The sequence below is a fragment of the Myotis daubentonii genome, chromosome 5 (assembly GCF_963259705.1).
Source record: "Myotis daubentonii chromosome 5, mMyoDau2.1, whole genome shotgun sequence".
Taxonomy (NCBI): domain Eukaryota; kingdom Metazoa; phylum Chordata; class Mammalia; order Chiroptera; family Vespertilionidae; genus Myotis; species Myotis daubentonii.
This window is the reverse complement of record NC_081844.1, coordinates 91,770,827-91,791,679: the sequence shown is the minus strand read 5'-3', so window position 1 is coordinate 91,791,679 and position 20,853 is coordinate 91,770,827. Positions and strand designations below refer to the sequence as shown.

At 48.1% G+C, this 20,853-nt stretch overlaps 1 protein-coding gene across 2 annotated transcripts in view; it reads left to right on the top strand.

Annotated features, from left to right (window-relative positions):
- GLRA1 (glycine receptor alpha 1) overlaps nucleotides 1-17,063 on the top strand; it is a 63,658-nt gene extending 46,595 nt beyond the window's left edge. Inside the window, exons 4-9 of one of the 2 annotated variants that reach the window (XM_059698976.1) lie at nucleotides 2,724-2,947; nucleotides 6,045-6,127; nucleotides 7,305-7,442; nucleotides 8,299-8,513; nucleotides 13,093-13,239; nucleotides 16,773-17,063. In XM_059698976.1, the coding sequence (XP_059554959.1) occupies nucleotides 2,724-2,947; nucleotides 6,045-6,127; nucleotides 7,305-7,442; nucleotides 8,299-8,513; nucleotides 13,093-13,239; nucleotides 16,773-17,063 (1,098 nt within the window). Of the gene's footprint in view, nucleotides 1-2,723; nucleotides 2,948-6,044; nucleotides 6,128-7,304; nucleotides 7,443-8,298; nucleotides 8,514-13,092; nucleotides 13,240-16,748 lie in introns of both variants that reach the window. The other variant, XM_059698975.1, reaches the window with a different exon arrangement.
- Nucleotides 17,064-20,853: the final 3,790 nt, after the last annotated feature.

The following is a 20,853-nucleotide window of genomic DNA, read 5'->3' as shown; positions in this document are numbered from 1 at the left end:
AACTGTAAAATGGGAATAAGAACTGTAAAATGGAAATAATAAGCTAGTTTTTAATGATATGAGTATTAAATGATGTGTAGTATGTTAAAGTATCCACTATATACCAGTTTAATAGATGTATATAATCAATAAATACAGTCCTTTTCCTATTAAAAAATAAAAATGAAATATCAGCAATAAAATGAAAACATAAATATGTCCCTCCACAGTTAAAATTCTTCATTGCTTCATTGCTCCCAGGATGAAGTCCAAAGTCCTCAGCAAGGCTCCTGAGCCCTGCCTGCTTCCCTTCCCCACCTCATCACTTGCTGTCCTTCCAGAGTACTGCACTCTTGCTTTGTCTCTAGCAGGTCCAACTGCCCTAAATGCCCTTCCTCTTTGGCTCAACTATATCTGGTCTCACCGTGTCTTCCTGGAGCCTTCCCTGCCCTCCACCCCCAAGTCCAGATGGGGAGGCTGTCTCTTCTCTCTCCCTAGTACCCTGTACTTAATCCCTACAGAGCCCTTACCTCAGTGCGGTGTAGACGTTATGCTGTAGGCTCTGTGTCTGCATAAGTATGTCTTTCTTGTTCTCAGTATATTCTCTGGTGCCTAGAACAGTGCCTGGCATTTACTAGATGTTCAGTTAAATGTTCTTAATTACACAAACAAAACTAATAACAATTAGCAATTAGATTTGGAAGGGTTGTTAAGAGACCATCTAACCTAGCTCCTTTTTTTTTTTTTTTTTAACAGTGAGACCCAGAGAAGCAATTCAGGTCTAATCCCTGGTCCTTTCCTGAATTGCTGTGTGATCTTAGAAAATGACTGGGTGAATAGGTGGGCTGGTGCGGGAGAAATATAAGCTCAAGTTCATCCCCTCAAATTGTTGCCAATCAAGGAGAGGAGATAAAACACACACAGTGAGGAAGTGCTAAATTAAACGTTTCTGGTGATTCCGTTTTGCTGGGAGATCAGAAAAGGAAGGGATCAGGAAAGCCTGAGGGCAGGAAGGCTTCTGCAGGAGGTGAGGCTAAGCTGAGCAGGCAGAATCCACTAGGCTGTGAGGATGGGAGGAGCATAGCCAGGCACAGAGCCGGCTCTCCACCCCGTGGGACGTGCTCATGGAGGGTCAGACGCTGCGGATGCAGAGCCCAGCTCTGCCACTTACTAGCCCTGGCCTGGGACAAGTTTCTCAGCCCTTCTAATCCTCAGCTTCCTTACCCTCCTCGCCATGGGAATCTGGATGTCTAACTTGTAGGGGGGTTTTGATGATTAAATGTATGTGACAATATCTAGAACAGCACCTGCTGCCTAACAGATCATTTTAAGAAATGCCACTTTCTTTTCTTCCTTCCAGCCACGTAAACAGGCTTGACATGTCACTGGCAAGAACACCAAAAGCACAGCTGGGGGCTGAAGGCTTTTTCTGCCCAACCATTCATTCATAGTATGTTTACTCTGATAGGACTTGCCTTAGAGCCTCTCTCTCTCTCTCTCCTCTCTCTCTCTCTCCTGTAAAATCCAGGAGAGAAAGCCGTTCTAGCCCCCTGGTCAGAGGGGGCCAGACCAGGAGCTGTCTCTGACTGTCAACACCCAGGTCTGGCCTGAAGTTCTCCCTCCACCACGGGACGTATAAGACATGAGATTATGAGACTAAATGTCATTTTCTATGGGACTGGAGGGAGAGGCTTCAATTAAATTATAGAACAATCCTGTAAAATACCTTGGAACATTTATAAAGCTATTGATATTTCTGTAGGCAAACGGAATGAGGCCTTTGCTGGGAGGAACTGAGGAACTTGACGGGGGGGGGGGGGGGGGGGCGGAGCGGGTGGATGTTCGTTTTGGTTCATTCCTGCTGATGACACATTGAGTAATCAGCATTTAGAAGCAGCACCACAAAGGAAATACAGCACATCTCATTTATGGCACCTTCCGGGAAAGATCGGCAGTGGGTGCTCATGAGTGGAGCTCGTGTCTTGAAGGAAAGCATTTAAAGTTGGATTTGAGCTGAGGTTATTCATCTTGGAGGACTTTAAACTCTTGTGGGAATCCAATAGAGAGAACTATGGTCCTATTCCTGGGAAAATCTCAGATGTACCCTAAATTTTACTTGCAGTGTCATGATAGTCATGGCACCCAGGTTTATAATGCCTCGCTAACAAAAATTTAAAACTTTTCTTTGCAACTATTTCTTCATTTTATTACCCAGTTCCCAGCCTTGGGGACCTAACCCTACCACTAATTGCTTCGCAGGTTGTGAATGGGAACTAAGGACTTTAGTTCCAGGCATCAGCTTTTAGTCTTTCCTCTTGTCCGTCAATCTGTCTAGACTAGCAGCTCTCAAACCAGAGTGCATGTGAGAATTACTGCACTGACAGGTTGATGATAAAAAGGGGACTCCAACTTTATCTGTAACATACTACCTCTCTTATCTAACAGGATGAAAACAGGCACTTATATCAGCCTGAACTTTATATTTTTTAACTTCATAAAAGAAAGGATAACATTTAAATAATCTCAGTTCAAGCTGAATATACGCGATGGGGCAGTTAGAGAACGTTCTGGGATCGTTAGGACTCCTGTGGTTTGGCCTGACGCACGGACTTGATGTCCGACTCCCACTAAGCTGCCACCACACTGGAGCCACATCCTCCAGCGGGTTTGGGGGACACAGGCTGGAAGCACCTGGGCCCTGGAGGGCCGGCACCCAGGGCCTAACCCTTGTCCCCCGGCTGCAGGACTACAGGGTCAACATCTTTCTGCGGCAGCAGTGGAACGACCCCCGGCTGGCCTACAATGAATACCCCGACGACTCCCTGGACCTGGACCCGTCCATGCTGGACTCCATCTGGAAACCCGACCTGTTCTTCGCCAACGAGAAGGGGGCCCACTTCCACGAGATCACCACGGACAACAAGCTGCTGCGGATCTCCCGCAGCGGGAACGTCCTCTACAGCATCAGGTGAGCCCGGGCTCATCGCCTCCATCCTCAGAACCTGCCCTGCCCCCTTGTCTTCTGGGAACAGACTAAAGAGGCGGGTCAAACAGGTGAAGGGGCCCTGGCAACCTGACACCTTCGCCAGATGGGCAGAGCCAGCCTGAAACATACACCCAGCAACTGCGAATAAAACACCGGGCAAAGTCCTGGGGCAAGTGGTTTATTCTAACCAGGGAGACCCAGGAAGCATCTGGGAGAAGGTGGGTTAAAGTTAGGCCCCTACCCTTACCCAGAATTTCGATAAAGAAAAAGAGGATGCAAAGGCAACAATGGATAGCAGGAGCGTGCAGCTACGCAGGATGCATAAGTTCTAGAGAACCGCTGGACAACACGGTGCCATAGTTAACAACACAGTATTGAATGCTTCAACACTTGTTAAGAGGGTTGATCTCATGTTACATGTTCTTACCGAAATTTTTAAAAATAGCAGGAGCAAAGGCACAAAACCTGAAAAATTCCAGCAACTTCACCATAAATGGCCTGCCGGTGAGTGGCACTGCTCACAGGTACCAGTCAGGGCTGCTCCATCCCTTCTGGAAATGCTTCCCATCCTCCTTACCTTGTACCGGGTCCAAGAAGCTGGGCTCCCTTCCCCAGCTTCCTGCAGATACTGGTCAGAGGCAAACTTTCAGAGTCTCCTGCTACCCCTTCCCACCTAATTCCCAAAATTGTCCCCCAAGACATGAAGAAAATGACTAATGTCCATATGATTCTGATAGATCCCCATTCACTGAAATGTACTGACTAGGCTGGGTACTTTACACAGATGATTTCTAATCCTCCTCACAACCCAATGAAGTAGGTTTTATTGTGCCCATTTTTCAGATTAGACAAGTGAGGAGCTGAAAGTTTGAGTACTTAGCAAAGTGCCCAGAGCTAATCTGATGTCCACTCAGAACCTTAAAGAACAGGGGTGTGGCATTCGATGGGCACTCAAATATTTGCTAAATGAAGATGTTTTTATTTAAAAGGGTTTAAGGGGAGCACTGATCCTAAATGACTCCCCCTTATCGTCCTCCCATTCCTCAGGGGACTAAACTTTTTCATTTCCATTAGAAGGTAAGCTTTTAAAAAAAATTTTTCATTTGTATTGACTTCAAAGAGGAAGGGAGATAGAGAGATAGAAACATCAATGATGAGAGAGAATCATCTATCAGCTGCCTCCTGTACACCCCCTACTAGGGATCCAGCTCACAACCTGGGCATATACCCTGACTGGGAATTGAACCGTGACCTCCTGGTTCCTAAGTCAATGCTCAACCACTGGGCTGGAAGGTGAGCTTTAAATGTCCAGGCTCATAGAAGAATCTGCACAGGTCCCAATCCTCAGATGTGGCCGAAAAGCAGGCTGGCTATGAGAGGAGACTTAGAAATCTCTGCAGGGAAAGTAGCACCACAGAGGGGAAGGCTGGGAGGAACCAGAGGCAGATGCCTTCCAAACCTGGGGGCCCACCCCACCCAGTGCCCATCCAGACTGGAAGGGTGGTGGGCTCAGGAAATGGCACCAAGATCGTGGCTGGCTGGCGGTCAGGGAGGGTCACCCTACCTGGTTCTTGCTGCTGCCAGGCTAGTTTCATGTCTCTGGGAAGCTAAGCCCCAGTGCAGCATGACAGAGGAACAAATCAGCAGAAAGTGATATTCTCAAGGTCATTCAACTTCAGGAAATTAACCCAGTGTGACAGATGCCCCACCTTGAAGGTTTTATCTTCAGAAATCAACTGCATTCACTTTCCCCCTCCTCCTCTTCCCTTCTCTCTCTCTCATCTCCCCCTCCCTTCCCTTCTCCTTTCCCCCCTCTTGCTTCTACTTTGTGCATGAAGGGACCCACATGGGAGCTGTGGATGTGAGCTAAAGGGCAGAGGTTCACACAGGGCCTGGTGCCTCACCACGTGCAGCCAGGGTGCCAGCACTGAGTGATCACTACCAACTCGGTGCCTTTCAGGACAGCAGTGCTGGGAAGCCAGCCAGCCAGCATCCACGCTCAGCATCCCAAGGCTGGGAGACCTGGTTAAATCCTGCCTGAGCCATCAGCTTGCTGTGTGACCTTACACAAGTCCCTCCCTCCCTACCCTCCTCTGCACCTCACCTGTCAAATGAGGGAGTTGGCCTGATGATCTAAGGCTCTTTCTTCTCCATCCCCTGCAGCAGGTGCTCAGATGTTGGTAAAGGCCATTCAAGCAGAAGCCTGTATCCCAGCTGGAGCTGCAGACCAAGGGTTCTGTTAAGGGGGCTTCCTCTGCGTCTGAGGCTGCAGCCCTCTGCAAGGGTTGAACAACCCAGAATAAACAGCTAGCCCAGAAGCCAGGGGTGCCCACCACTTCCCAGCTGACACCAGCAGGAGCCCACAGATGTGAGCCAGCTGTGTTTGGACACCAGCTGTTTGGAGATCTTTTGAAATAACTTTTGATGAGCCTAGGGCAGTGGTCGGCAAACTGCGGCTCTGCAAACCGCAGCTCGCGAGCCACATGCGGCTCTTAGGCCCCTTCAGTGTGGCTCTTCCACAAAATACTGACTTCTGCACATGGGCCACGAAGTTTCTATCGCACTGTACGTGCGCGCCCGCACGTGGTATTTTGTGGAAGAGCCACACTGAAGGGACCAAAGAGCCGCATGTGGCCCGCGAGCCGTGGTTTGCCGACCACGGGCCTAGGGTATGAAGGGAGGGAGTCAAGAACCACTGGCGGCACCTGCTGCCAGTGCACCTGGGAATGCCTGAGGCCTGGTGCTGCTCAAGGATCATTCAGGCCCTGCCTCTACCCGAGGCCTCTGCAGAAGAGCGGGACAGGGGGGCAGCCCCCGGCCTCCAGGTCTTCGGGCACCTTGCTAAAGGCAGGCCCCTAGGAGCCAGACAGACTCCAAAGAAACACAGAAGTTCTATTGACTCTCTGTGACCTTCATCTGTCTGAGAACCATTTACATATCTGAAGTGTGGAAATGTACATATGTTAATTCCTTGACCCCTTGACCTCTCCGAGTTAAGTGGTTCTGGTACTAACTAGAATGGAGGCACAGCTTCCCTGGTCTGTGGACCCAGCGTCATTTGACTCCCTTCTCTCCCCAGAATCACCCTGACGCTGGCCTGCCCCATGGACTTGAAGAATTTCCCCATGGACGTCCAGACGTGTATCATGCAACTGGAAAGCTGTGAGTCCCTCACATGAGGCCTCTAGAAAGAACCAGTCTCCCCTTTACCCACAGGACTGGCAGAAATCCCCACACAGCTGCTCCTAACCGCTGGGCCCTAGGAGATTACTGCAATAGCTCAAAAGGCCAGATGAGGGGCTTGGCTCCTAGAAAATGCTTTAGAAATATAACTCCCCTTATATTGTCTGAGGCCCAGCTTTGGAGCCAGCAGCATTCTCCAGAGAGGCACTGCCCCTGTCCCTCATGAACATGCTCCCCAGGAGTGACGGGGAAATAGCTGGAATAAGGCATGGTCCTTGAACTTACGGGAATGCTCCCTCCAGCAGGGAGACAGATGACTGGCTAACACAGGGCAGCGAGTGGTAAGTGTTCTAATAGAAGTAGAAAAGAGGGTGGCCTCGTGGCAGAAAGCGGGCTTCCTTCTGATTGGGAAGGAGGGACGGTACTGGAGAAGGCTTTATGGAGATCAAGTGAACCAGGATTTTAACAGCTGGGGTAGGTAGCTGGATTCTTTTACTGTAAACCCAGAGAGCAATCAGACGCATTTTAAAAATATTAAGTGGAAAGATATGGAGGTTCCTCGTGGACTGGTAGGAGAAACCAAAAGTACAGAAACTGGGGCAGAGCATTTAGGCAGCAGGGACTAATGGGTCCTCCCCTCGGAGCAACACCTCTGGAGACAATCAGCACCAGCCAACGCTGAGCCTCCTGTGACTTCACCCAAGGGCCAAAGTCCTGGGGCAGAGAGTCTGATAGGCCTCGTGGAGTCAGCATCTCACACTTTGGCCCCCAAATGATAGTCCCACCACAAAAGCACCCCATAGAGTCATTCCCCTGAGGAAAGTCTGCTGTGAGCAAAAGAGGGAGCTTGCAAGGATGGTGTACAGGCAGGAATAGCAGATGGCAACTAAACTTGACCAGGAGGTAAGGGGGAGGAGCAACAGGACACGCTATGGTAGGGTGCTGGGAACTGTAGGGAGAGAGGGAGAAGGGTTGTGGGGTAAATATAAACAATTAAACCAGTTTTATCTTCCTATGTGGAGGGGGGAGGAAGCAACATGGTTTCATGAGTTCCCTCGAGTGCCTGATGCCTCTCTCTCTAACCCTAAAGCCAGACACGCCTCAAATAAGTGCTTCTGGGTGGTGACCGCTTCTTCTTCTTCTGATCCCATCCCAGTTGGCTATACCATGAATGACCTCATCTTTGAGTGGCAGGAGCAGGGAGCTGTGCAGGTGGCAGATGGACTAACTCTGCCCCAGTTTATCCTGAAGGAGGAGAAGGACTTGAGATACTGCACCAAGCATTACAACACAGGTAGGTGCGAGGGGCCACCCTCTGCAGGTCCCACCCCCCACCAGGGCCAGAGATCATCTCAAACATTCATTCAGTCATTGCTTCAACATGATGGATAGAGCTCTGGGTTTATTACTAGTGGTTATATATTTATTAAAGTGGCTCCGACCCTTTCTTCCTGTGAGTCCTGGGGCAAGTAACTTAAACTTAGGTCCCAGCTCATTACAAAGAAAGCTGGGAGATAGTCTTTATTCCAGGCAGCAGGGTACCTAACTCAAAATGGACCCAATTCCTAAGGCAGAAGGAAGAGCTGGTATTGGGAGGACCTCTGGTGTCTCTGTGTCAGAGGAACTGCTCAAGCAAGGGATGGAGTGTAGGTGGTCCCGATTAAGGTGAAGAAAGGAGGGACGTGGGATGGAAAAGCAGGCAGAGCTCCATTGTGAAGGGCAGACTAAAGAGTTTGAACTTTCCCTGCAGGTAATGGGGACCTTCTTGTATGAGGAGAGAAGGAAGGAAAGAAAGGTTTTACAAAGGGAAGTAACAGGATCAAGTCATGTTTTGGGAAGAAAACTGGCAGAAGGAAAGAGAATGGTCCACTTAGGCCCAGTCTTTGCAACAAAATAGTGAGGATGAGGATGATCGCAACTGACATTGCCGAGCACTAATGATGTGTGAGGACTGTGCTAAGTTCTTTATAGGCACCATCTCATTCTCTCATCACAATTACCATATGAGTAAACATGTGAGGTAGGTATTTATTATTACTATTGTCATCTTCATCATCATCCCCAATTTTCCATAGACAACATTGTTCTGACCTCAGAGTCTTGTTCCTGCCCACTAGGCCACTTTGCCTTCTCATTCTAATTTCTTGCAGGTAAATTCACCTGCATTGAGGCTCGGTTCCACCTGGAGCGACAGATGGGCTACTACCTGATCCAGATGTACATTCCCAGCCTGCTCATTGTCATCCTCTCCTGGATTTCCTTCTGGATCAACATGGATGCTGCACCAGCCCGTGTGGGCCTGGGCATCACCACCGTGCTCACCATGACCACCCAGAGCTCTGGCTCCCGAGCGTCCCTGCCCAAGGTAAGTCCCACTGCCCAAGCGCACGGAGCACCTGGACAGGTAGGAGGACACTCATCTCCCTCCCCTGCCTGCGATAAGGACAGCGCGAGGAATTAGTCACTATTTCTTCATCTACCACACTTGGCAGGGTCCAGCACTCTGATTCACCAAAACCTTCCTCCAGATTTAACATTATGTTCAATACAAATGCAAAAGAAAGAAAGAGAGAAAGGAAGGAAGGAAGGAAGGAAGGAAGGAAGGAAGGAAGGAAGGAAGGAAGGAAGGAAGGAAGGAGGGAGGGAGGGAGGGAGGGAGGGAGGGAGGGAGGGAGGGAGGGAGGGAGGGAGGGAGGGAGGGAAGGAAGGAAGGAAGGAAGGAAGGGAGGGAGGGAGGGAGGGAGGGAGGGAGGGAGGGAGGGAGGGAGGGAGGGAGGAAAGGAAGGAAGGAAGGAAGGAAGGAAGGAAGGAAGGAAGGAAGAAAGAAAGAAAGAAAGAAAGAAAGAAAGAAAGAAAGAAAGAAAGAAAGAAAGAAAGAAAGAAAGAAAGAAAGAAAGATTGCAATTGTTCAATTCAATCCCCAGACACATTTTGCTCCATTCTCTACCAACATTAGACACACATTCTGCTTCATTTACTGTTAACACTCAACTCCTCCATTCACTTTCAGTGCTGAGTACAACATTCCACCCCTTTCACCATTAATGTAGATACTCTGACTTGGGGGTCTCTGAGACCACCCCCATGTTCAGAGACTTGAAAGGACTCAAAGACTCAGCATATAGTTATACTCAAGGCTAAGACGTCTTACAGTGGTATATTCAGGATGCACAGCTAGATGACAAGGAAAATGACATGTGCAGAGTCTGGAGGAATCCTTGGGCAGTCTTCCTTGCTCTCTCCCTCCCATGAGGGACCACAGAGAGCACCCTCTTACCCAGCAACAAAAGTCAGCACAAGTGTGAAATGTTTCTGCCCAGAGAGACAGAAAGAGAAAGTGTTTAGAGATTCATTTAAGATTCATTATTGGGCCAGGCTGGTGTGGCTCAGTGGTTGAGCTTTGACCCATGAACCAGAAGGTCACAGTTCAATTCCCAGTTGGGGCACATGCCCAGGTTGTGAAATCAATCCCCAGTACGGGGTGTGCAGGAGGCAGCCTATCAATGATTCTCTCTCATCATTGATGTTTCTCTCCCTCTCCCTTCTTCTCCCTAAAATCAATAAAAAAAACTTACTTTTTTTTAAAAGATTCATTATTGAAGGTTTTCACTGGGTGCTGGGTGCCTAGCACATAACAAAATTCCAGACCCCCAGAAGGGAAACAGATGCTCAGCATAAACCATGTTGTTTGTACAAGCAGTCCAAGCACCCTTATCAGTTAGGGAAAGTGGGAACAACCCCCAATTCCAAGTTCCCAGATGTACTCCAAGGGCCAGCCTTGCAAGCAGGTCCTTTGTAAGAAAGCAGCCTCATGTTATGCCTGATACGCTAACCCTCCTCTACACATACCTCAGTCTGATTCTTATATTTCTAATGTTAAACACCACTTTCTAGTACATTCACTATTAACTCTTGAATTGTATGCTGCTCCATTCACTATTAACCCTAGACCGCAGATTTCACTCCGTTTACTAATAATGCCAGGTACACATTCTCCTTCATTCGTTCTAGGCTAGACACAACATTCTGCTCCATTCTTCCAAGGCCAGGCACAGTATTCCGCTTCATTCATTACTGACAGCAGACACTAACTCTCCTCCAGTCACCCTTGATGTAAATGTACCATTCTGTTCCCTTCACTATTAACACTAGAGCTCACATTCTGCTTAATTCACTTGTAACATCAGATAATGTGCTGCTTCATTTACTATTAATGCCAAACACCACATACTCCTCTGTTCCCCCGTGCTCGAGATCCGAGGTTCTGTTCCCTTCGCTGTGAATGCCGGGTGCCCCATTCTGCTGTGCTCTCTTCTAAGGCTAGGCACTGCCTCCGCCTACATTCCCTGCTATCATTGCAGACACATTCTGCTTTATCCATCCAACACTAGATGCAACATTCTGCGCTGCTCCCAATGCCAGACCCCACCCTCTGCTCCCTCAGCCTCATTTTAAATGCAATGTGCTGCACAATGTCCAATTAATGCCACACTTAACATTCTGTTTTGATACAGAAACACTGAAATAACACACAGTGAGCACTATAACACCCTTTACCTGCATTCCAATTGTTAGCATTTTGCCTCATTCCCTTCATCTCTGTCCCTCTATATATAGATAGGTAGGTGGGCATGGGAAGTGGGTAGATAGATGCAGTTTTTGCTCAAGTATTTGAAAGCTACCCACATCAGGACAATAAAGAATAGGGATCATAATGATAGTATGACATCTAAAAAATTAACATTAATTGAATAATTATTATTAAATTAGGAATAACACCGTAATTTCAAGCCCCCTATGGACATCTCACCCCTAGCTTTCCTGTTTGCTTTTTGATCAACCTATTGTTTGCCTGGATGGTTACCTGATGCTCAACAGTTGTCACTGTTTTCATCAAACGCCCCCAGGGAGAGGCTGTCACACTGGGCCAGCAATTTTCAGAGACCCCCACGTTAGGTCCAATATGACAGTCCTCTGGAGATGGAGCTTTGCACAAGCTCCCACTCTGTTCTGCCCCATCAGTGGGTGCCAGGACATTGGTTTTCAAGGCTGGCATGGAGCTGAGGGAAGGGGATAGGAATGGGGCAATTTAAAACACCACAAAGCCCCAAGGGAAATTAAAACATATGTCCACACAAAAATTTGTACAGATTTTTCTAGCAGTATTATTCGTAATAGTCAAAAGGTAGACACAACCCAAATGCCCATCAACTAATGAATGGATCAACAAATTGTGGTATATTCATACAATGGAATATTACTTGGCCATTAAAAATGAAATACTGCCCTGCCAGCATGGCTTAGTGGTTGAGCGTCGACCTATGAACCAGGGGGTCACAGTTCAATTCCCTTCAGGGCACATGCCCAGGTTCCAGGCTTGATCCCCAGTGTGGAGCAGAAGGCAGATGATCAATGATTCTCTCTCATCATTAATGTTTCTCTCTCTCCCTCTCCCTTCCTCTTTGAAATCAATATATATACATATATTTTAAATGAAATACTAGTACATGTTAAAATATGGATAAACCTTGAAAATGTTATGCTAAGTGAAAGAAATTAGTTGTAAAAGTTCACATATTATTCCATTCATATGAAATGTCCAGAACAGGGAAATCTATAGAGACAGAGAATAAATTACTAGTTGCTTAGGACCAGGGGTAGGGGAATTGGGGCAATAGAGAGTAGAGAGATGGCAGCTAAAAGTTACTAGGTTTTTATTTTGAGTTGATGAAAGTTCTGAAATGGACTGTGCTGATGGTTGCACATTATCTGTGAATGTATAAAAAAATCATGGAAGTGAACACTTTAAATGTGTGCATTGTGCAGTATGTGAATTATATCTCAATGAAGCTGCTTTTTAAAATACTAAAAGCTTGCTGTTCTCACTGAGATTCAGTTGTCTAATGGCTAATTACCAGAGTTCTGAAAAAAGTTTATTGTGACCTTTTTTAAAAAATATATATTTTATTGATTTTTTACAGAGAGGGAGGAAGAGAGGGATAGAGAGTTAGAAACATTGATGATATAGATGACTACAATAAAATATGTAAATAACCTGGAAAACCAGCCACAACCACCAATTTAAAATTACTCTTACTTTATTTGGAGAAAATCAGTTTCATAGTACTGGTTTTAAATCTGTTTACGTTTATTTGTTTGTTTCATTTTATTTTATTTTCAACCATCTACTTTTATATATTCTTTTTCAGAAGTAAAATTTTGTACATATGTATATGTACATATCTGTTTCATTTGGGTTCATTTCTATAGAATTTGTAAGAATGAAAATAAACATTTTGATTCCCTAAAAAAAAAAAAAGAAAGAAAGAAAGCAAGAAAGAAAGAAAGAAAGAAAGAAAGAAAGAAAGAAAGAAAGAAAAAAGAAACATCGATGAGAGAGAAACATCCATTCAGCTGCTTCCTGCACACTCCCTACTGGGGATGTCCCCGCAACCCAGGTACATGCCCTTGACTGGAATCGAACCTGGAACCCTTATGTCTGCAGGCCAACACTCTATCCACTGAGCCAAACCAGTCAGGGCTATTGTGACCATTTTTGCTGGTTCTCTTGTGGCTTTGATGGAAGAGCGAGTTTTTGAAGTTCTTACTCCACAATTTCCTGGCATGCTCCATTTTGACATTAGGTGTGGCATCCCGTTCCTTCACCCTGAGACTAAACACAGCATTCTGTTCCACTGAATACTAATCCTGGGCCCACCATCCTCCTCTCGCCAGTACTTTTCCAGGCCCGTGTTCTGTTGTGGCCAATATTCTGCCCAGTCTTCTTGATGTGTTTTTCTTTGTTTTCTGTAGCCTCTACCCTAATATCCCAGCTGAGGAGAGGACAGCAGAGGGGGATGAGAGGAGTTACTGAGCAGCAGAAAACATTCCACCATGCTCAATATTCCTCCCTCCTCTTGTGTTCTTCCCCCACCCCGCCTCAGGTGTCCTACGTGAAAGCCATTGACATTTGGATGGCGGTGTGCCTGCTCTTTGTGTTCTCCGCCTTGCTTGAGTATGCTGCTGTCAACTTCGTGTCTCGGCAGCACAAAGAGCTGCTCCGGTTCAGGAGGAAGCGAAGACACCACAAGGTAGGTCTTTGGGTCACTGCCTGAGGGAGGAGGGACAGCTGGTGGCAGCCTTGTCTTGTGATACTTGTTTTGCTGGACCATCCTTCTCAGTGGGAAAGGCAGGCATGAAACAGGAATTAAAGTCATAGAAGTCCTGGCTTCCTCTCCCATAAATAAGGCCCCAGTTGGGTCTATAGGCAGTCACTCTTTCAACTGTGATAACACTGCAGAAATGATCAGATTGCACCCAAAGACAGAACTGATGGAGCAAATGCTGATGGCACCAAGATAATGACTAGCTAAAAACCCAAAGCATGGCAGGCTGCGAGATGCTTATTAGTGTTTCCTGCAAGGCTGCACTATTTCAGTGGGCATGGTTCCAGAGGGGAACTGTACCACAGAAGGTGAGATCTCAGAGTAGAATGTCCACATTCCAGGCTTCTGCTTCCTACTTCCAAGAAAGGGGCATCAGGAAAGATCCTCCCCTGAGAGGATTCTCTCACTAAGGGATTGAATATTTGGCAGGCCATCTCTGAAAAGCCACCAACCACCAAATGCCACTGGAGAGCCTGTGGGAGCAAACTGGCCCCACACCTGGTCCATAGCTACTTCCCCAGGAGGATCAGAGAACCCACTCTTCTCTCCAGCCTCATCTTCACATTTGATTGCTGTGGGTGTCACTGGATTTGACCTCCAAGCCAATTGGCTGTGAGGACTAGCTGTGACTACAGTGGGAGAGCTGCTGTGCAGGAGACACCCCTATGGAGCAGGATTGCTTCAGTGGGGCTTTGGTGCTGAGTCTGCCCCTTGAGTGTTGCTTGTAGATTTGTAGAGTTGTAATCTGCTATGGTCTGAAGCTGTCTACCAGGTGCACTGGCTCTGGAGCCTCCCAGGAGGTGCAAAGTCAGCCACTGACTGAGGCCACCCAGCAGGAGCTACAGAGAGATCTGCAGATTCCTCCTATTTGTATCAGGTTTGGAAGTGCCCATGTGAGGCCTAGCTGTGAAGCAAAGCAGGCTGGTGCTGGTGCCAGGTCTTGGGCCTTTTATTGATAAGTTTGGGGCACACTGACACCAAATGCAGCTTGAGAGATATTAGCAAAGTCTGAAGCCTGAGCCATTCATATGGAAAAGTTGCTGCATACAGCTTGGGTGGGGCTACAAATTGGATGGGGCGGGGTCTCAGGGAATCACCAGGGCAGAGCAAACAGTGTGTTCCAGGTTGATGGGGCTCAGATATGGTTGCCAGTCAGCCCTGGGGCAGAGAAAGTCTCGGCATAGGAACAATGACCCCTGTGAGCCACCCCCAAATTCTTACCCCAAAGCCAGACAATCCAGTTCCTCCCTTTATGTGTCTAGATCTCCCAATGCCTCCTGGCACTGGAGCTCAGAGGAAGCGAGTCTGAGTAAGTTCATGCCTCACCCTTTAAGAGAAAAACCTGGGTCTCAGGCAACCTCCGTGTCCTCGGCCACAATCCCCACTGGTTTTTACAGTCTGAAGTTACAGGGACCTCTCTTCCCAGCTCTGGGACCCTCGGTGGGGGGGAGTCTGGTGTGGGGCTGGGACTCCTTGTTCCTCACGGTGGCCTCTGCGGTTTTAAAAAAAATGGTACACGCGGATGCTGGACCAGCCCCTTCCACGCCTCTGCCCCTCCTACCAGTCTCAGTGTGCTTTCTTTTCTACTTTTCTAGTTGTAGGACTTCCATTCAGCCAGCTTTCAGGTCATTCTGAATGACAGTTGTTCTGTAATTTAGTTGTCATTTTGATGTGGTTGTGGGAGGCAGCGAGTACCGGACTTTACCTACGCTGCCATCTTCTCATTTATTATTAATGCACTTTCTCTGTTGCCCCCGTGCGTCCCCAACTCCCTGCCTTAGGCTCACTACCAACATGCCTGCTGCCCTCATCCTTCTCATCTCTCCGTTTCTGAGCTAAGTGATCTTGCCCTGTTCGTATGTCCATTCAGTGTTGAGGGGTCAATGAATGTGATAGACTTTACTCTGAGTTCACAGAGCTTACAGTATAATGAGAGAGGTAGACATCAACTGAGGAATACAATGTGTTAAGAGCTTCAAGGAAGGGGGGGGGGCAGTGTACAGGGACCTTATGGACAACATGCAGGGACTCCTAGCCTATTTCTGAGCTCAAAGTCTTCTGAGTAAGAATTCAGTGGAAGAGAAGGAGTTGGAAGCAGGACTGGAGGTAGGAGTGTGCCCCAGGCAGAGAGGACAGATGGACTAGGGGCCCGGAGTTAGAGAGCGAGTGTGGCATTTCCGACCCCATGGAAACATTTCAGGGTGAGTGGAGCACAGGATGCCAGAGAGACAACGGCACAGATGAGACTGGAGAGGCAGGCAGGGTCCTCCCTCAGAGCTCACATGGAAAGAACACAAAGCTACACACGACGAGAGCAGACAATGAAGCCTCTATGATTCTGATCCAGGCAAGATGACTTAGCTCAGGGAGGGAGAGATGAGAAGGATAGGGCAGCAGGCGTGTTAATGTGAGCCTAAGGGAGGTGGGGTGCAAAGGGATCACTCAGGAAGCGCCACAATGCTGGCAGGTGTGCACTGGGAGAGAAAAGCCTGTAAAGCAGAGGTTCTCAACCTGTGGGTCGGGACCCCTTTGGGGGTCGAACAACCCTTTCACAGGGGTCGCCTAAGACCATCGGAAAACACATATATAATGACATATTGTTTTTGTGATTAATCACTATGTTTTAATTATGTTCAATTTGTAACAATGAAATTGGGGGTCACCACAACATGAGGAACTGTATTAAGGGTCGCGGCATTAGGAAGGTTGAGAACCACTGCTGTAAAGGTAAGTGGGAGCCAAATAATGAAGGGCCTTGAATGAAAACCTGATACAGGCCTAGAGCTATGTCTGAGGCCACAACTGCCAGGGGTATGGGGACATGGACGTAGGAAGAAGCTGTGGCTTCCCGGCTTAAGAAACACAGGTGAGGCCCGCAGCACTCGCTCCCTCCTGGACAATTCGCCCCCTCGCCCCCACCCACACACAAGAAGATATTAACTGGGGGTGGGGGTGGGGGAGGAGGGCAAGGAGGCAACAGAAGCAAAGCAGGGGATCTCTCCAAATTGTCCCCTGGATTTCCAATAAAGCAGCATCCTGAGTGTGTACTCATCTCTGACCTCTGATGGGCAAAAGAACCTTTGAGGTAGTGAGATGACTCTTACCCTCACTTGTAGGTAAAAATGCAATAAAATAAACCCTGAGACTCACAGAAGAAAGTGACTTGCCTAAGGTCCTACAGTTAGAAGGTAATAGAGCTGACAGGCGAACTCGGGTCTCAGGATCCTATGCCTCGTTTCTATCCCCTGGTTTGCATCTGTTTAAGGCACGCGAGCGGCGCCCCTCTTTAAGGCATAACTCCCCAGCCAGCCAGAAAGCCTCAGAATCCTGGAGTGGTGCAGGGAGGCAGGGAGGCCGGGAGGGCCAGAGGCATGGCCTGGCCCCGGGGAGTGCCTTGCAGGGAGGGTGCCCAGCCCCTGTCTTATTTTAAGTAGAGCCCCATGTTGAATCTATTCCAGGAGGATGAGGCGGGAGAGGGCCGCTTCAACTTCTCTGCCTACGGGATGGGCCCAGCCTGTCTACAGGCCAAGGATGGCATCTCGGTCAAGGGCGCCAACAACAACAACACCACCAACCCAGCTCCGGCGCCGTCCAAGACCCCGGAGGAGATGCGAAAACTCTTCATCCAGAGGGCCAAGAAGATCGACAAAATATCGCGCATCGGCTTCCCCATGGCTTTCCTCATCTTCAACATGTTCTACTGGATCATCTACAAGATCGTCCGCAGGGAGGACGTCCACAACCAGTGACGGGTCTGGGCCGGGGGAGGCTGGGAGCGGGTGGTAGGACCAGCACAGGCATCTGAGGCGAGCAAGGGGCGGGAGCGGGCGGGGCACGCACACACGATCCCACTCTCTCTGCACAGCGTGCGATAGCAAGAGGCAGCGATGCATGAGTCTTACAATGTGGCACTCTCTATTTAACCACGGGGAGCTGGGGGGAGGGGGTTTCTAACATAGGAACTGAGGGGTGGGGAGGAAGGGAGGGGTTTTTTTTGGGGGGGGGGGGGGCACGGGCTGTACAGTTTTCCAGTTTGGAAGGAGAGTGCAGCCTGCCCCAGAGCAGAAGGAAAGCAATGTAATATATGATATATATTCATGCTTACTATTAATGCAAACCCACAAGAACAAACGATGTTTCTTAACCTATCAGCCTAGTAACTGCTTAAATTGTTAAAGTCACGGAAGTGATGGACACTTTTTTCCCAGAGTGGAAACAGTCACAAATAAGCTTGCTCTGGTGTGTGGCCGCATCACACCCCTCCAAACGCCACGCCTATCTTCACGCCCACCCAGGTGGACACATGCCAAAGCTTCCGCCTCTGCTTCCACAGGGCTGTGCGGCCAGAGCGTGGCAGTGCGCGTGGGAAGAGCTGGAGCGCAGAAGGGAGTGACTAAAGAGGTGGGACATTTCAGAGGCGCAAGGATGGAGAATGCAGATAACCCTGCGCAGTCCTCACGTCTCAGGCTAAGGGTCGCGCCTGCCCCCTTCTGCTCCCTCTCGCTTCTGTGCTCCAGCACGCACTCCCTTGCCGTCCACCGCCGCCCAGAAACGCCACCATGGTCTTCTCATTATATTGCCAATATGCAATCTTTTTTATGGTTAAAAAAAAAAGTAATAATCTCAAGAAATAATGTGCATAGACTTGAGTGTAAACAGATGCACTTTTTCAAATGTCTATTTTTTTGGAAAGTCTCTTTGGAATTGCAAATGGCTATATATTTGGGAAGGTGGGGTCGGTGGAATGAATGAATTTATTATAGGTGGTTCTGCAGAGTGAAGTTTTAAGAGGGAGAGGCGGGTACTGAAGCTGCTACAGCTTAGATATATACGGGTGGGAAGAAATGGGAATGTGTAGAAAGTCTGTTCATTATATTTTGACATTTCATGTACCACAAATAATGTGAGAGCTTGGGGGGGGGGGAACCCCATTATATTTTTATAAGTCTTTTTTTTTTTTCTTTTTCGGTGCTTTGTTTAGCTTTAACATTTAGGAAAGTTGGACAACTATTTCTCTTTCCTTCTAACTCTGATGTGCCAGACCTAACCTTGGATAGGGAGGGCACCCCAGAAAGAAAGGAGAGACTAGAACATGGATTGTAAGGGGAGGGAGATCCAGCAGAAGGGCCCAGCTGCTCCCAGATGGCAGCCTGCAAGGGGGACTGCAGAGGAAAGAGGGGCTGTCTCCGGCAGCCTCTGCCCCTCTCTGCCAACCCCACCAGGCCTGAAGCACTGGCACCACGGCTGTGGCCTTCTCCCCGCTCTGGTCAGTAACCAGGATACCGGGTTCCACTCCTTTCTTTGCACTTTAGTGTCTTGGCTTTGGCTCAGTCAGTCGATGGTAAGACAGAGCTGACAATCAGTTTGTACTGTGGCTTGGGATTTCACTTGTGTCTTTAGTGTCCCCAACCTGGGGCAGGACCCAGATGAGACGCTGGTAGCCTAACCCCTCCCTAAAGCACCTTCCCATAGGGACTCTTCTCCTGTTCCTTGAGGCACAATCGCTGATGCCTACAGAGGCCAAGATAAGGATCTAGAAGGACTTAGGTAAAGGAGATGCACTATGCAGCCAAAAAGGGATTTGGCTCTGGGGCTTAAGGACAGAGCTGTTTACAGGGGCTTCCAAGGCCAGTGAGTCATGCCTCCCCTTCTCGGGGCTGTGCAAACCAGAGAGCTGAACTGTGTTCTGGCCCCGGATGATGTGGGCAAAACCTGGAATCTTTTTCTAAGAAGCACTGACAGAGGGGAGCCAAGTGGGGGGGTCTCTCATCCAAGACCATCCTTTCCCACCATAAACTTGTGTCTATGGAAGAAAAGTTAAGTAGAGGGATTGGAACACTACCAGTTCAAGACCAGCATATCCGCCTTTGGCCAGCACGATGTTCACTTTATTTAAGGGGGAAGCTCCATTCGTGAGTCTTCGAAGAGGCTACTAGCCCCTTTCACTTAGCACTTTATTTAAAAGAAAAATTACTTTTTAATGAAAAAATTAAAGAGGCCCTTCTCCCTACTTTACTCACTGCTGGTCTGAATTCGGAAAGCCTGAAGTCTGGGTGAGTCAGGCAACGAAGGCGCCAGGCCCCGCGGGGGACGAGAGACAGTGCCAATTGTTGAGACATTCTGCCTCCACCCAAACCGCAAAACCCGCAGATTTCAAACTGGGCCCCTGAATGAAGCGTCCGGAATCTCTGAGACAGAAACCCCCGGGCCATTTGCCCAAGCCCGGCTGGGCCCTTGACCTTCTGCCCATATTCAACTTGCGGGCCCACTGGGAGCTGCCGGGTCTAGCACAGTATCCAACAGACAACAGAGTGATCTCCTTAGGACACAGAGCGGGGATGTCACTGGAATCTCCTCTTGGATTATTCCAAACATGGGATCCCTCATGAAAAACAAATGTGAGTGGATGCCTTACAGCAGGGAAGGGAACCTGAATTCTAGGCCTGCCTCTAACCTGCTGGGGGACTTGGGGTAAATGACTAAGCTTCACTTTCTCTACATGCACGCGGGGAGAGTGGCGTGGGTGCCTCTAGCTCCCTCCTCGCTCTAACTGTGCTTGAGCTGGTCTTCGGGACATTCACACCGCAAACAGTTTAATGTAACCCTGACTTCTGAACCTCCCCAGTGGACACGCACATATATGTACACACGTACGTGGACCCACACAATTCTTGTTGCCCTCCTTTGAAAAATTGGCAGTTTCATTTTTTCTCTTGCTCTGCTTTACCAAAGGGGAACCGTGGTGGGGTAAATATCAGCCATTATAAAGTCAAAACTGGTATCGTGCCTACAGGGTGCATGCTCAAGAAGTCATTCTCATTCGTGTATAATGTCAGTAAGGATTTAGCAATAAACTTCATGGACTTCATCATTATAGAAAATCAAACTAGAGGATTTAGGCCAAATACTTTTTAGGTGGCTCCAACAAATAGGACAATACTTTTTGAATTTATGGTTTAGAGGATACCATGGCTTAGCACTACACCTGCCAAGTGCCACTGTGAGGGGGAAACTGACTTAGGTGTAATGAGTGGTTCACTGGTTTTCACACCCTACATATGCATAGACCAGTATCTATGCATGAAGGGAGAGTTTATACTGGCACAGAGGAGTTGATTTCACCCACCCCCAAAACTGCAGCTATTCCTGGGAGCCAAATTTAGGAGATAGCAATTAAGCAGACAGATTAATACCAGTAACTTCCCACCTATTAGTTTATAATGTATCTCATTTGTTCCAAGAGCAGCCTAAATAAATGACTCAGCTCTGCCACCCTCTGGTCCTTTTAAACATTCAAAAACCTGCTCTTAGCTATCGCTATGGGGAATGACCAAGGACGGCCGTGAATAGAAAGAAAATTGAGTGTGCATGCTCATGAGAGATACCTTGGATATAACTCTATTTTTAGTTCAAGTCTAGAAAGACAAAAGGTCATTTGATCCAAATTATTTCTTCTTTTAAGCTTTCGATAAATAAGAAATGTATCCCTCTATGAAGCTCACCAATCTTTTTCAAAGGCTTTTTTTTTGTACTGGGGAG